This window comes from Pristiophorus japonicus, chromosome 11 (assembly GCF_044704955.1).
Source record: "Pristiophorus japonicus isolate sPriJap1 chromosome 11, sPriJap1.hap1, whole genome shotgun sequence".
Taxonomy (NCBI): domain Eukaryota; kingdom Metazoa; phylum Chordata; class Chondrichthyes; family Pristiophoridae; genus Pristiophorus; species Pristiophorus japonicus.
The window spans coordinates 133073597-133089972 of record NC_091987.1 but is presented as its reverse complement, the minus strand read 5'-3'; the positions used below and the strand labels follow the sequence as shown (position 1 = coordinate 133089972).

General features: G+C 46.3%; 1 protein-coding gene across 2 annotated transcripts in view; it reads left to right on the top strand.

The window, feature by feature from the left end:
* cog3 (component of oligomeric golgi complex 3) overlaps positions 1-16376 on the top strand; it is a 64030-nt gene that overhangs the window by 24783 nt on the left and 22871 nt on the right. For both annotated transcript variants that reach the window (XR_011595904.1, XM_070894094.1), the window contains exons 7-14: positions 66-191; positions 2392-2472; positions 4255-4298; positions 5639-5765; positions 11626-11717; positions 14071-14210; positions 14435-14595; positions 16188-16293. Coding sequence is in view for 1 of the 2 variants with exons in the window: in XM_070894094.1 (XP_070750195.1) it covers positions 66-191; positions 2392-2472; positions 4255-4298; positions 5639-5765; positions 11626-11717; positions 14071-14210; positions 14435-14595; positions 16188-16293 (877 nt within the window). In the remaining variant the exon portion in view is untranslated. The remainder of the gene's footprint in view (positions 1-65; positions 192-2391; positions 2473-4254; positions 4299-5638; positions 5766-11625; positions 11718-14070; positions 14211-14434; positions 14596-16187; positions 16294-16376) is intronic.

The window sequence follows — 16376 nt, the reverse complement described above, 5'->3', positions numbered from 1 at the left end:
GTTAAATTGACTATTTATGCCATATACATCTGATGACATTCAATAAATACTTGTTCTGTTTATAGCCTGGCTTTCGAGATTATCCTGTTTATTTAGCAAAGTTTAAGCAATGCCTATCCAAAGCTATGCACCTTATGAAGACTTACACTGTGAATACACTTCAGAACCTCTCCACACAGTTAATAAAAAGGGTAAGATTACAGCTTAATACCGCTTTTAATAACGTATTTTGAAGCATCGCATTAAGACAAATGTTGCAGTGATGTTTGGTTTAGCTCGGTTTTTAATTGACCAGCTTGAGTTAATAAGGAGAACATTATTATGTATGTAGTTAGTGGAGATACAGTAGCTGTGAGACTTGGCCGAATGGCCCCCCTCTAACTTGAGATTGGAGGAGAGGGAAACCACATCATCCACTGCAATGCTCCCTATCACTGTAGCGGCCCACATACCACTCTGTCTGAATATCAAAATGTTTAACCCAAGCCCCATCCCAACCTCTGCTCCCAGTTTGGAAATTGTGGCTTATTCTGTACATCTGTGTTAAATTGAAAACGGGTCTCAGAATTCCAAAGGTACTGAAACTGTTCAGGCATTGTAAACATGACTGTGATAAATTGAAAACAATGGGGCACATAACGAGACAGCCTAAACAGTATCTGGAGTGACTCCTCAAAGAAAAAACTTCTATAAATCTCAACCCGTCCCAATACACGTTCGATCCAATGGAGTACTTCCATAGACAACATCCTCACTGAGGCGTACAAAAGCATTGGCCTTACACTAAACATCTGTAAGACAAAGGGTCCTCCACCAACCTGACCCCGCCACACAGCACTGACCCCCAGTTATCAAGATCCATGGTGTGGCCCTGGACAACGTGGACCATTTTCCATACCTCGGGAGCCTTTTATCAGCAAGGGCAGACATCGACAACAAGGTTCAACACCGCCTCCAGTGTGCCAGCGCAGCCTTCAGCCACCTGAGGAAGAGTGTATTCGAAGATCAGGCCCTCAAAACTGCCACCAAGCTCAGGGTCTACAGGGCTGTAGTGATACCCACCCTCCTGTATGGCTCAGAGACGTGGACCATACACAGTAGACACCTCAAATCGCTGGAGAAATACCACCAACATTACCATCGATCAGGCCAACATTCCCAATATCGAAGCACTGACTACACTCCACCAGCTCTGTTGGGCGGGCCACATTGTTCGCATGTCTGACACAAGACTCGTAAAGCAAGCGCTCTCTTTGGAACTCCTACATGGCAAGCGAGCTCCAGGTGGGCAGAGGAAACGTTTCAAGGACACCCTCAAAGCCTCCTTGATGATAAAATGCAACATTCCCACCAACACCTGGGAATCCCTGGCCAAAGACCGCCCTAAGTGGAGGAAGAGCATCTGGGAGGGCGCTGAGCACTTCGAGTCTCGTCGCTGAGTGCATGCAGAAAACAAGCGCAGGCAGCGGCAGGAGCGTGCGGCAAACCAGACTCCCCACCCACCCTTTCCTTCAACCACTGTCTGTCCCACCTGTGACAGAAACTGTAATTCCTGTATTGGACTGTTCAATCACCTAAGAACTCACATTTAGATTTCGAGGGACTGCTGATGATGATGACGATCAGGGAATCATGGCAGCCAGTTTACTCACAGCAAGGTTACGCAAACAGCAATGAAAAAAATGACCAGATAATCAGTTTTTAGTGATGTTGGTTGAAGGATAAATGTCAGTCAGAACACAATGGAAAGTGGCAGGACAGGGGGGAAAAAAAGAGGAACCCATCTATATTTGGATAGGAAAGCAACCAAATCTAATCTGGACCACTGACAAAAAAGGAAATATCCCCCCTCCTCACAGGAGCAGTAGCAGCGCCACCTCTGGCAGGGAATTGAAGTTGTAATTACAGTGTGAAAAATTTACATCGGCACTTTGCATTATAAACGGGAAGGTAGGAATTTATAATGGAATATAAAAATAAGGACGGAATGTATGACTTTCAAATGGGAACTGATTTGGGTCAGCATGCCCCAGTCCAATTGTCCTCCAAGCTCTAACCCCACTTCACCTGAGGTCTGCACTTGGCCTTCGATTGCCCGTGTCCAATGCCACAGCAGCATGTATCTGGTTTAGTTGCATGTATACGGCAAGACCCTTGCATGTGTGCAAACCAAGTGTACAACATCTGAACTACAAATGTATAATGCCAAAATACTGATATAAGTTGAGATTGAAATTTTATTGAGCAGAGTCTGTAGAAATTTTGATGAAAGCATGATGGTTCAAATACATTTTTAACCCGTGTTTTCATAAGTAGATCAGAGTGTATATGTTAAGTTAAAGGTTTTTTTTTAAACTGTTCATTAATTTTTAGAATTATTTTTTCTGACAGGATCCCTCGGTTATATCCAACACTGATAATGCCTTTACATTGTTTTATGTGAAGTTCAGAGCTGCAGCTCCTAAAGTGAGGGTAAGCATTGTACACTATGGAAACAGACATTTACATAGGCCCATAGTGTGTGGAGAGAATTGTACATAGTACTCACATAGGGCCCAAGTTTCCACACGCGCCTAGAACGGCGCAGTCCCGACCTGGATGCCCTTTTTTCGCGCCACAAAGTGCGCCTAAAAAAATCCTCGGTATTCTCCACCTCCCTGCAGGTCCTCTGGCCCTCGGCGCAGGCAGCACGAGATGTGGGGGGGCGGAGCCAGGTCCCTGCGCTGAAAACAGTGCCGGGACCTCTGCACATGCGCGCTACAGTGGGCACGCAAGTGCAGTAGCTCCAGGCAGCGAACTGTGTGGGAGGGGCCCGAAGCATGCAGCCCCTAGCCCTGGCCCAATGGCCTCACTGGGGCTGCGTGAATAAGGCTCCTCCCACGGCCAGCTCCTGCTCTCTTCCCCCCCCCCACCCAGACCCAACACCCGCTCCCCCCTGCCTCCGGACCAGACCCGACACCCGCTTCCCCCCAACCTGCCTCCGGACCAGACCCGACACCCGCTCCCCCCCCCCCCCCCCCAGACCCGACCCACGCTCCCGGACTGGATCGGATCCGACCTGATCTCCCTCTCTCCCTCTCTCTCTCCCTCCCTCCCCCCTCTCTCTCCCTCCCTCCCCCCTCTCTCTCCCTCCCTCCCCCCTCTCTCTCCCTCCCTCCCCCCTCTCTCTCCCTCCCTCCCCCCCTCTCTCTCTCTCTCTCCCTCCCTCCCCCGAACCGAACCTCCCCGACCCGACCCAACGCCACCTACCTGTAAATCTGGTGCTGGGGACGGGCCCTGCCCGAAGTCTCGGGCCGGCCCGTTCAGCCATCGGTCCCGAAAGGCCTGCCTGAAGCACTTTCACACAGGCCGGACACGCCCCCTTTTGAAGAAAAAATTCTGTTCCAAAGTAGAACTGTTCTACCTGACTAGAACTGCCGAAAAAAAAATGTGGAGAATTGAGATTTCTAAGATAGTCCGTTCCCTACCAGTTGCTCCTAAAAATCAGGCGCAAATCATGTGGAAACTTGGGCCCGTTGTGTTTATTATGCTGGCACCTGGTTTGCTAGAAAAGCCACTATCTGTTAAGAACTAATGCATCAAAAATAGACATGTAGAGAAAGTCATTCACATCTAGATAGGTAGGAAAAGGTACCACTTTTCTTAGAGCAGGCTTCCGGGCCTATCTGTCCTGTGCTATCTTTCAAGTCTCAGAGATTGGGAGACATGCAATAAAGAGGAGACTGGGAAGTAGAGACTTGCAGAGGGCATGGGGAAAATAGCTGGAAACCACAATCAGCAAAATGTGTGAGAGCCATGCAGAAAGGTAGAGAAAAATAAAATAATGAGAAATAGAAAACCACAGAGTGAGACATAAAGAATTAGAGTGGGGAGAAGCAGAGATATAGGAAGAGAGGTGGAGTTTCTTTGGAATATCAGCTGATATCTTGTGTGTGACATGGTACAATTGTGCTAATGAACAGCAGTGTCACACACCCGGCTGGGCAGCCAGGACTCAACAAGTTCCCAACGGACAGCCGAGCATCCTGTGACCCGTCTGGCTGGGCACCTTGGGACTCACTGCGCACAGTAGGGGGGCCTCCTGTGTTTTTCATCATAATAATATATGGATTTATAGAGAATCCTGAGAAATGATGCAAGACTGTTGCAAATTTTGAGTGATATTTTTAGCTAACTGTTAGTATTTATCATCACAAATGATCAAGCTTGCTGCTATTTAAAAGTGTCAAATGTGTTTTTTTTCTTCTTCCACAGTCTCTAATTGAACAGATAGAACAAAGAACTGAAAAAAGCTCCGAGTAAGTATGTTCTGCATGCATGGTCTTCGATGAATGGTGAGCTGAAGAATGTACAGTAATTCATGGTGTTCTTGTTAGACTTCAATACTATCCTGTAAAATAACCTAGTCTTCATATAAAGGGTCTACTTCAGGTGTTGGCCATCAGTGAAATGTTTGTTTAGCTATCTTGATAGATTTTTCAGTAATGAGTAACAGTGTTTCTTTATGAAAGAAAGTCACATTTTTACTGCACCTTATCACGTCCTTTAAGCCCCAAAGAGTTTCACGTCTAGTGAATCATTTTTGAAATATAGTTGTGGTTATATAGACAGAATAGTAAAGCAAAACTACTTCATAAAGATTCTAAAACTCCCCACAGTGAACAGCAGCCTGGGTAATTCTTTATAATGCAGGAAGTTTATACAGTTGCATAAAGTGAACTGAATTATGAAGTGACCAAGAAAGGCTTTTGTTCTTCAAAGGGAATTTTAGTTATTGATTCACTATCTGTTTCAATATTGATATTTTAAATATATATCGGATGTACTTTTGACTCGCTTTGTATCTCCTGGTTACCAACTAATTCTGCCTGTATTGTGATTGGAAATTGGGTGGGAAACCAGCCGTTCATACCTGGTCACTGTGGTGAGCCTTTGCCATTTTGTCCCGCAACGTTTTCTTTACAGCAAGTTCTTGTAAATGTGACCAGCCTTCTCACAGTTTTTAAGATGAATAGAAATAACAATGACTGCACTTCAAAAGTAATTCACTGGCTGTGCAGCGCTACCAAACGAGCTGAACTGTGATAAGGGCAATGTAATCCACTCCTTTTCCGTGCTTTCTTCTGCTCTCAATATCTCCACTCCCTTTCTCTCTGTGCTCCTCTCTCTGCCATCTATCTGTCCCTCTTTCTGTGTCTGTCTCCCTCGCTCTCTCTCTTCCCCCACCTCTCTTCCCCCACCTCTTCCCTCCCGAGTGCTTGAATCGCCTGTACTGAGTCAGTTTCCACAATTTTAATGTTTGGAAGTTTCTATCAACTTCCAATCAGGTGTAGAATCATAGAAGTTACTGCTCCGAAAAAGGCCCATTAGCCCATGGTTAGCTCTTTTTGTGGAGCGGCCTACTCCATGAGGATGTGCTTTCCTAGTAGTGGTGTAAATTATGTAAAGGGAAAACTGTCTTGACATGCATTGTTAACGTCAAATAGACTCTCCAATATTGTTGAAAAATAATCTAAATGATGGTGTGCTTCTGCAAGAAGAACTAATGGAATCTATAGCACTGTTTTTTGTTGAGGAGGTTATGATAACTTGTGGCGTTAGTTTCAGTAAATTTAAAGCAAGCCTACTCTTTCATTAGGTATCAGCAACTACTGAGCGAGATCCATCAGTGCTACCTGGATCAGAGGGGGCTTCTGCTGGGTCCAAGCATCGCTTCCACTATTGCTGACCTGACCAGCCAAAATAACAGGGATCACTGTGCTCTGGTATGAGTCTCAAGTAGTATTAGCAATCTAGAAAGACAATACTGTTGTCATGCAAATGCTGAAAATATATATACGTTTCCCAGTGTTGATTAAATTGTGATTAGCATTGTCATGTAATTTACAAACTGTATTTCTGGCTTTAGGCACTTTTATTTTCTACAGAATGCCTAAGAATTTTTTAATGTATTTATTAGCTGCCCCTCTCCACAACATTGGGAATTGTGGTTACAAACCTATGTCCTACTTACTGTGCTGCCCACTTTGTTAAATGAAACAAATGCAGCAATGAAAGGAATTAAGTACTAATAATTGAGTAATGTTGCAATTCAAAGAATATTGGTGTGCAATGCTAACAGTTAATTAATGCGGCAATCGAGGGAATATTAATATGCAGTACTGAAGAATTATATATTGCTGCAATTCAAGAAATATTAGTGTACACTACTAGTACTTGATGCAGTTCAAAAGGTTTCTGTATTTTGTGATAATTCAAGGTTATTTTTATGGACATTTAACATAAATTTGAAGTTTAGCAGATGATATTTGAAGTTACATCAGTTATTCTGCAGAGTTTAGTTCGAGCAAAGTTATAAATGACATCCTCTGTGACCATGGTGCACTATCCCTCCTTATCCTTTTGACCTCTGCAGCCTTTGACATGATAGACCATTCCATGCTTCTCCAGCACCTCTTCAGTTGTTCAGCTGAGTGGGACTGCCTTCACTTGGTTCAACCCTCGCCTATCAAATTGTAGCCAGCGCATTTTCCAGCAATGGTTTCTCTTCCCTCCCACACACGATTAACTCAAGTCCCTCAGGATCTATCTATGACCTCCTCTTCTTCCTAATTATATGCTGCCCCTTAGCAACATCATCCAAAGATGTGACACTAGTTCCACATGTACACTGATGACACCCAATTCAAGCCCTCCACCGCCTTTCTCGATCCCTCAACTGCCTCTATGCTGTCAGACTGCTTGCCCAACATTCAGTTTTGATGAGCCGCACTTTCCTCCAGTTAAATAATGGGGAAGACCGAAGCCATTGTCTTCAGCCCCCTCCACAAACTTCGTAGCCTGGCCACAATTCCCCTCCATGGCCCCTGTCTTAGGTTGAAAGACTGTTCGCAACCTCAGCATTCTATTTGATCCTGAGCTGAACTGCCGACCTCCTATCCTCTACACAACAAAGTCCGCCTAATTCTACTTCCGTAACATTATCTGTTTCCACTCCTGCATCCGCTCATCTGCTGCTGAAACACTCCTCCATGCATTTGTCACCTCCAGGCTCAACTATTCCAAAGCTCCTTCGACTGGCCTCCCATCCTCCATAAACTTCAGTTCATTGAAAACTCTGTGGCTTGTATCCTATCTGCCAACTATCACGTACATTGGGCCCCGATCCCCAACATCTCAAATTTAAAACTATTATATTTAAATCCCTTCATGGCCTTGCCTTCCCCATCTCTGTAACCTTCTCCAGCCATATAACCCATCCAAGAATTCTGTGTTCCTCCAACTCTGGCCTCTTGTGTATTCCCCCACTCCTTTTGTCCCACCCTTGGCAGCCATGCCTTCATTTGTCCTGGCCCTCAGTGCTGCAAATCTTTCCTGAAACCTCTCTACCTCTACTTAAAATCTACCTCTTTGACAAAGTTGTGATAGTCATCCCTCCTAACCTCTTCTTTGGCTCAGAGTCGATTTTTGTCTGATTACGCTTCTGCAAAGCACCATGGGATGTTTTTCTACGTTAGCGGCACTATGTAGTTGTTAGCATTTGCACAACTTGCCAAATAGAGAGGTGTTACATTGGTTAAATAGAAGTAAGGGCTGAATGGCCTACTCTTCCTTTCAGTCAGATCATGGCTGATCTGCACCTCAACTTAATTTACCTGCCTTTGATCCATATTCCTTGATACCCTTATCTAATAAAAATCTATCATACTCGGTCTTCAAAATTACAGTTCACCCCCAGCATCCACAGCTTTTTGGGGAGAGTATTCCAGATTGCCACTGCACTTTGTGAAAAATGCTTCCTCATTTCCCTCCTAAATGGTCGAGCTCTAATTTTATGATTATGCCCACTTGTTCTGGACTCCTCCACCAGAGGAAATAGTTTCTATGGGCCCAAGTTTCCACATGATTTGTGCCTGATTTTTAGGAGCAACTGGTGGAGAACGGACTATCTTAGAAATCGCAATTCTCCACATTTTTTTCTTTCTGCAGTTCTAGTCAGGTAGAACAGTTCTACTTTGGAACAGAATTTTTTCTTCAAAAGGGGGCGTGTCCGGCCACTGATGCCTGATTTCAAAGTTTCCACAGTGAAAACGTACTCCAAACTAAAGTAGAATGGAGCAAGTGAAGATTTTTGTAGAACTGAAAAAACCTGTTCTACACATTAAAAAATCAGGCGCGGGTTACAAATTAGGCGTCCAGAACGAGGTGGGGGGGGAGGGAACTCATTAAATTCCACAATAAATCCTTATTTATATTTATACAAATATTATACAAATAAATCCAACCTGAATAAACATTTATAAGCCAAGAAAAGATTAAATAAACCATCTTCCTACCTGTGTGAAAGTGCTTCAGGCAGGCCTTTCGGGACCGAAGGCTGAACGGGCCGGCCCGAGACTTCGGGCAGGGCCCGTCCCCAGCACCAGATTTACAGGTAGGTGTTGGGTCGGGTCGGGAGGGAGGGAGAGAGGGAGGGGGAGGAGGAGGAGGAGGAGGAGGAGGAGGAGGAGGAGGAGGAGGAGGAGGGGGAGGGGGGAGGAGGAGGGGGGGGAGGGGGAGGAGGGGGTGGGGGGGGGTAGGGTAGGGGGGAGAGAGAGAGAGAGAGAGGGGGGGGGAGGGAGAGAGAGAGAGGGAGGGGGGGAGGGAGAGGGGGAGGGGGGGGAGAGAGGGAGGGGAGGTGAGGTCGGATCCAGTCCGGGGGGGGGGCGGGGGGGGGAGTCGGGTCGGGGGGCAGGAGCTCGGGTCGGGTCCAGTCCGGGGGGGGGGCGGGGAGCGGGAACAGGAGCGCATGTCAGTCGGGGGAGCGGGTGTCGGGTCTGGTCCGGAGGCAGGGGGGGGGGGGGGGGGGGAGGGGGAGCAGGAGCTGGCCGTGGGAGGAGCCTTATTCACGCAGCCCCAGTGAGGCCATTGGGCCAGGGCTAGGGGCTGCGTGCTTCGGGCCCCTCCCACACAGTTCGGCGCCTGGAGCTACTGCACTTGCGTGCCCACTGTAGCGCGCATGTGCAGAGGTCCCGGCACTGTTTTCAGCGCAGGGACCTGGCTCCGCCCCCCCACAGCTCGTGCTGACTGCGCCAAGGGCCAGAGGACCTGCAGGGAGGTGGAGAATACGGAGGATTTTTTTAGACGCACTTTGTGGCGCGAAAAACGGGCGTCCAGGTCGGGACTGCGCCGTTCTAGGCGCGTGTGGAAACTTGGGCCCTATGTGTCTACCTTATCAAATCGTTTTATCATTTTAAAGCTATCGATTAGATCACTCAATGGTCGAAACACAAGGGAATACAAGCCAAGTTTATGCAACTTGTCCTCATAGTTTAGCCCTTTAAAAACCTGGTACCATTCTGGTGAACCTGTGCTGTACCCTTTCCAAGGCCAATATATTTTTCCTGAGGCGTGGTGCCCAAAACTGAACGCAGTGCTCCAGATGTGGTTTGACCAAGGCTCTGTACAACTTTAGTATCATTAATTCACTTTTGTATTCCAACCCCCTTGAGATGAAAACCAACATTCCATCAGTCTTTTTGATTATGTTTAGTGATTTGTGTACCTGGACACCTTTGCTCCTCGACAGTACCTAGTCCTTCACCATTTAGAAAATACTCTGATTTGTCTTTCTAGTATCAAAAATGGAAGCTCTCTCACTTTCCCACATTGAACGCCATCTGCTACAGCTATCAGTGTCCCTTTGCAACTTCCTAGGTCAACGAACACAGGGGTGATGAGTGAGTGGGACTTGGTGCGAGTTAGGACATGGACTGCCGAGTTTTGGATGACCTCAAGTTTACGTAGAGTAGAATGTGGGAGGCCAGCCAGGAGTGTGTTGGAGTAGTCAAGTCTAGAGGTAACAAAGGCATGGATGAGGGTTTCAGCAGCAAATGAGCTGAGGCAGGGGCAGAGACTGGCAGTGTTACGGAGGTCGAAACAGGCGGTTTTAGTTTTGCCGCAGATATGTGGCGGGAAGCTCATTTCAGAGTCAGATATGACACCTAGGCTGCGAACAGTCTGGTTCAGCCTCAGACAGATGCGAGGGAGAGGGATGGAGTCAGTGGCTGGGGAACGCAGTTTGTGGCGGGGACCAAAGATAATGGCTTTGGTCTTCCCAATATTTAATTGGAGAAAATTTCTGCTCATCCAGTACTGGATTTCGGACAAGCAGTCTGACAATTTAGAGACCAATTAGGGGTTGACAGAAGTTATGGAGAGGTAGAGCTGGGTGTCAGCGTACATGTGACAACTGACATTGTGTTTTCAGATCATGTCGCTGAGGGGCAGCATATAGATGAGAAATAGGAGGGACAAAGGATAGATCCTTGCGGGACACCAGAAGTAAAGATGTGGGAGTGGGAAGAGAAGCCATTGCAAATGATTTTCTGGCTACAATTAGATAGATAAGAATGGAACCAGGCGAGGGCAATCCCACCAGCTGGACGATGGTGGAGAGGCGTTGGAGGAGGATGGAGTGGTCAACTGTGTCAAAGACTGCAGACAGGTCGAGAAGGACAAGGAGGAAGTTTTCTTTTGTTAGTCACAAAGGATGTCATTTGTAACTTTGAGCATCGTTTCGGTACTGTGGCTGGGGCGTAAGCCAGATTGAAGGGATTCAAACATGGAGTTCCGGGAAAGATGGGCACGGATTTGGGAGGCGACATTCAAGGACTTTGGAGAGGAAAGGGAGGTTGGAGGTGGGGCGATAGCTCGCAAGCACAGAGGGGTTGGATTTTCGAGGAGAGGGGTGATGACGACAGATTTAAAGGAGAGGGGGACAGTACCTGAGGAGAGAGAACTGTTAACAATGTCGGCAAACATGGGAGCCAGAAAAGGAAGTTGGATGGTCAGCAGTTTAGTGGGAATAGGGTCAAGGGAGCAGGAAGTGGGTCTCACGGACAAGATGAGTGTGGACTGGTCAAAAGGGGAGATTAATGAGAAACTGGAGAAGTCCAGAAGTTATTTGAAGGTTAGAGAATTGAAGGAAGGAGGTAATGTCAGTTTCAGTGCAGGAAACTGATGGCGAAGTTCCTGCAAAGTTGGAGGTCACTGTAGATGAGAAGCAGCAGAGAAAACCACACAAGCCAGTGACCAACAATGCAGAAAAACCAGTAGAACAAGTCACCCAACTCAGCAGAGAGGCAACAGTCACAGTAAGAAAGATCATTTTTTTGTTTTAGCAGCAGATTTTTCACACAGCAAATGAGTCTTGCGGTATAGTCCAGTGCAGGAACGTAATCTTGATATCCAGTGAAGCCCAGGAATTCAGAAAACAAATTTGAGAAGCAGGGATGGGGGTTGGGTAATGACAGTTAAAACAGTTAACTTTCATTTGGGGCTAAAATGCACCAACTGATGAAGCCAGGGGAACTTGAACAGTGGAAGTGAGGAGAGAAAGGGCTGGAGATTCCCCGAGATAGAAGTGAAGAGCTCCTCATGGGACTGCCAGCCTAGCGGCAGTCATTTACCTTACTCATAGAAAAACATCCCAAAGTGCTTCACAGAGGCGCACCCCAAAAGAAAGATTCCATGGAGCTCTATTTATTTACTGTGTTTAATTTGGTTTTAAATTATATTTCAGTTTTGCAATATGCTGAGCAGTGCTATTATTTAACCGAGCAACAACTTTGCATTGCTTTCTAGGTTCGCAGTGGTTGTGCTTTTCTGGTTCACGTGTGTCAGGATGAGCATCGGCTATACAATGAATTTTTTACAAAACCAACTCTCAAACTAGAGTAAGTTATCATTTGGGGTCTTTTTGGTTACTTGGTCATTAAAACCTGAGTTTTTACGTTCTTCTATTCATGCTGAATAACTTTATTGAATCAACTGATATAGGCAGTGTTACAATGCTCCCTTGCATTACTTTTACATTAACAAACTACTTTCTGCCCTAATGTCAATTCTCGTGGTGTAAGATCGGTCCTGTATATACGGGGAGGGCCTGGCCCAGTAACGGGAAATGCAGCGTCTGCGCAAATACTGCACGCACACAAAAGTAACTAGCATAACTTCACAGGAATACAGGGCTGTCATTCAGGGTGTAGGTGGGTTGTCTCCTCGAGCAAAGTGACAGACTCATTGTGAGTGCCGGGGTTGGCAGTCATTTAATGTTGGCAACTAGCTGTCCTTTGTCTTCTGAATATCAGGTCCCTCATTGAAACACCCGTGAACTGTGAACTCATCCCTTTTTGGTGTGGAAGCAAGTCATCCTCGATACGAGGGACTGCCTAAGAAGCAGCAGCAGCCCTCTGAAGCGGCCATGGTTTTAGTACCTCTGATCCGATTGTACGTGCTGCTAATAGTTAATGTGAGAGTGGGGGGAACCCGAGGTGGTGTGGGGGCATTGGCAGGCAGCCTAATCTCATTTGTAAACTGCAAGTGTTATGCAGTGATGGACTTGCCATGATTAGATCTGCATCAATAATTCAAAAAGATAAAGGTAAACTCTTTCCAAAAGTATTTCTAATATGCCCCAGTGAACATGGGGAGAAAACCGAAAGGCCATGACTAAAAATGATGCAAAATGAAGCTCAGTAGAAGGTGACTTAATTTCTGACATCTGCTCCTCGGGCAGGTCTAATCAATGAAAGCAGATTCAGTCGTGACTTGCTTTAAGTTACTACAAAATAGGCATGTACTGTGTGGAGCAGACATCCATGGACATACATTTTGCTTTTAATTTTGCATTAAAGAAAAAAGCCTTTCACTATTCAGTGAGGGTGACACAAAATGGGTTGGAATCTGAAGTGCTACTATTATATAAAGTGTTGTATTGGGGTGAGGAGCAATATGAAGTACTGCATTTTCCTGTCTGTTTTGAAATTCCTTCATAGTTTATAGTACAGATCCCGGTACCGTCTACACTTATCACAGGGAGCTGCCTATAGCAGGCAAATAGTGATTACCAGAGGAGTAGATGACAAAGCTACTGCTTATAACGTATTTAAAGGGCATCAACTATTTTGGGAGTTCTGTTAAGTTCTTTGCATCTTGTTATTCCCCTCTATTGTATGTACTGATTCTTAAAAAGCTCTGCTGATTTCAGGCACTGTCAGGTGGTCAAGTAGCTTCAATCAGCTGTTTGCACCTTGTTAATGTGATTTATTTAGTGATTCATAGCATTGGTGTTGATCAGATACAGCTGCTAACAATTACAAGAAGCACTTGCTAAGTGGAGACTTGAGCAGTTCTACAAAAGCTGGTTTTAAAAAAAAGAATCACATTAACACACGATATGGGTCTTGTGCAATCCTGGATAATGCCGTAGTTTGAATTAGACACTGTTGAAGTATTCTTAATTGAGCAAAACTCTTCAAGCCTATTTTCACACCAAATACCAACTTGTTGCACAGTGATCCGATGGATGGTCTCTAAAATCCCACAGGCATTGGGAGGCTGTGTGACCACGGTCGAAGTATCACAGATGGGGTTCACTTGTGCCTTCACCCAGCATCTCCACCCACGCACTTCCAGCACGGGTTATTGAATAGTGACAGTGAGGGGGGACACTGGCTCGTTTCATAGAATGACACAGCACAGATGGAGGACATTCGGCCCATCGTGCCTGTGCCAGCTCTTTGGTAGAGCTATCCAATTAGTCCCATTCTCCTGCTCTGGAATTTTCTCCTCCAAGTATTTATACAATTCTCTTTTGAAGACTGCTATTGAATCTGTCCCCACCATCCTTTCAGGCAGTGTATTTCAGATCACAACAACTCGCTGTGTTTAAGAAAAAAAAGTAAATCCTCATCTCTAAGGCTCGTTTGTTAATCACCTTCATTTGTTTTGTGTGTTTTCCCTCGCTCTAAAACCAAGGAGTGCTGAGATTTACCCCAACTCAGCCTTTTGCAGCAGGGTACCTGGGCTCCTCCTAGTCCGTGTGGCCCCTCCCTGGGTAAGGTCGGTCCGCGCGGCCCTTCCCTGGGTCGGGTCGGTCTGCGCCCCCCCCGGGTCGGGTCGGTCCACGCAGCTCCCCGCCGGGTCACGCAGGCATTAAGGCCAGTTTGAATTTGTGCACTTTAATTTTTAAAAGAAAAGTTGCGAATGATTTTGTAACGCGGATCCCCGCCCTTTCTATTTTTGTAGCGAGCTGTTGGAGAAGCTGTGCCTGTCGTGGTACGACGTGTTTCGACCGCTCATTATCCACGTCAACCACCTGGAGACTTTGTCGGAGCTATGTGGAATTCTGAAAAATGAGATGCTGGAGGACCATGTCCAGAACAACGGTAGGTAGAGTACAGAGCTGACTGGAGATCTCCGGATACCCTACATTGCTATGTTCCTGAGACCAGACCCATGTCTGGCATTCATAAAGTTAAATGTAATTGATCTATATAACACAACTGATACCGCTCTAAATCTAGGATTTGGCTTGAAATAGCTGAACTGTTTTCTTAATCCAATGGTCCATTCCGAAATGCTCACACCCTTGTTTCCTGTCTCGCCTCAGTGGAGCAGCTGGGTGCCTTTTCTGCAGTGGCAAAGCAGATGCTGGAAGATGTACAAGAGCGTCTAGTGTATAGGACACACATCTATATTCAAACTGATATCGTGGGCTATAAACCTGCACCTGGTGACCTGGCATACCCTGACAAACTGGAAATGATGGAGGTAGATGAATCTTATACTATTACAAAACTCTCTGGTTTACATTTAACCTTGCTTTGTGCCCTCTGCGGTCTGCATGCACTGGATTCTAGCAGAAGCCGTGAGAATATCCTTTCTAACCTGTCTGTTTCTCGACCTCTTTATAATCAAGTAGTTGGGGTCTTCAAACTGTCCGACCTTTGGCTCTCCTTTCGCCAGGACATTTCTGCAGTCACCGATCTGCTCAACTACACCCTCACTATCACCTTTAATGCCTTAGTCCCTATTAAAACCATTTCTCTCACCCTGGCCGTTCCTCCTGGTACATCCGTCAAATCCAAGGGGTGCAGACTTGAACGGATGTGGTGGACAACTGGTTTAGCCATTCACTGCCACATCTGGCTGGACCGCACAAAGCATTATCGGGTCCTGCTCTTGTCTGCAAAAACTGCTCACTATTCCAGGATCATTGTGGAATGCGAAGATAACACCTGGCTACTATTCTCTACTGCTAATCGTCTACTTAAACCCCTCTCTCCTGTCTCCACCGCACTCACCTCCAACAAGTGTGAGGAGCTCATGGACTTCTTTGTCTCAAGATTGAGACCATCCGATCAGCTGCCTCTGCTAGTTCCCTTCTTTCCCCTAGCCCACCGGGCCAAACTTCCTCTGAGGCTCCCCCCTGCCCTAGCTCAACTCATATTTTTCTCTAGTTTCTGTTTGATCTCCCCTCTTGACCTCTCCAAACTCATCTTGTCCATAAGACCCATTTCCTGCTCCCTTGACCCTATTCCCATTAAACTGCTGACCACCCAACTTCCTTTTCTGGCTCCCATGTTAGCCAACATTGTTAACGGTTCTCTCTCCTCAGGTACTGTTCCACTCTCCCTCAAATCTGCTGTCATCACCCCTCTCCTCAAAAAACTACCCTTGACCCCACTGTACTTGCAAGCTATCGCCCCCATCTCCAACCTCCCTTTCCTCAAGTCCTTGGACATGTTGCCTCCCAAATCCGTGCACATTTTTCCCGGAACTCCATGTTTGAATCCCTTCAATCTGTTTCCACTCCTGCCACAGTAAGGAAATGGCTCTCATCCAAATTACAAATGACAACCTTTGTGACTGTGACAAAGGTAAACTATCCCTCCTCATGCTGTTAGACCTGTCTGCAGCCTTTGACACAGCTGACCCCACCACCCTCCCCCAACGCTTCTCCATCATCGTCCAGCTGGATGGGACTGCACTCTCCTGGTTCCATTCCTATCTAATCGTAGCCAGAAAATCTCCAGCAATGGCTTCTCTTCTCACTCCCATATCGTTACCTCTGGTGTCCCCCAAGGATCTATCTTTGGCCCCCTCTTATTTCTCCTCTGTATGCTGCCCCTTACCGATATTGATATCATCCAAAAACACGGAATCAGTTTCCACATGTCACTGACGACACCCAGCTGTACCTCACCACCACTTCCCTTGACCCCTCCATGGTCTCTAAATTGTCAGACTGCTTGTCCGAGTGTAACTAAATCGTTGTTGATGCACTTTTCACAAGGGCCGTTGCTTCTTTTGATTGAAAATGGTGTATATTAATTTTGTGTTTGCAATTAACTGTTCTGCAGCAAATTGCACAGAGTTTGAAGGACGAGCAGAAGTTGTTGCCTGCTGAGTCGTCTTTTGCAGAGGTTCAGCTAGAAGATCTCGATTCTAAAAATGTCATCAAATCAGGTACTGCACTGTACTTTTACAACAGAGCCGTGCTTCGCAACCGATCAGTAAAGTGGCACTGCTAATACTGTTGCTACTTTTGA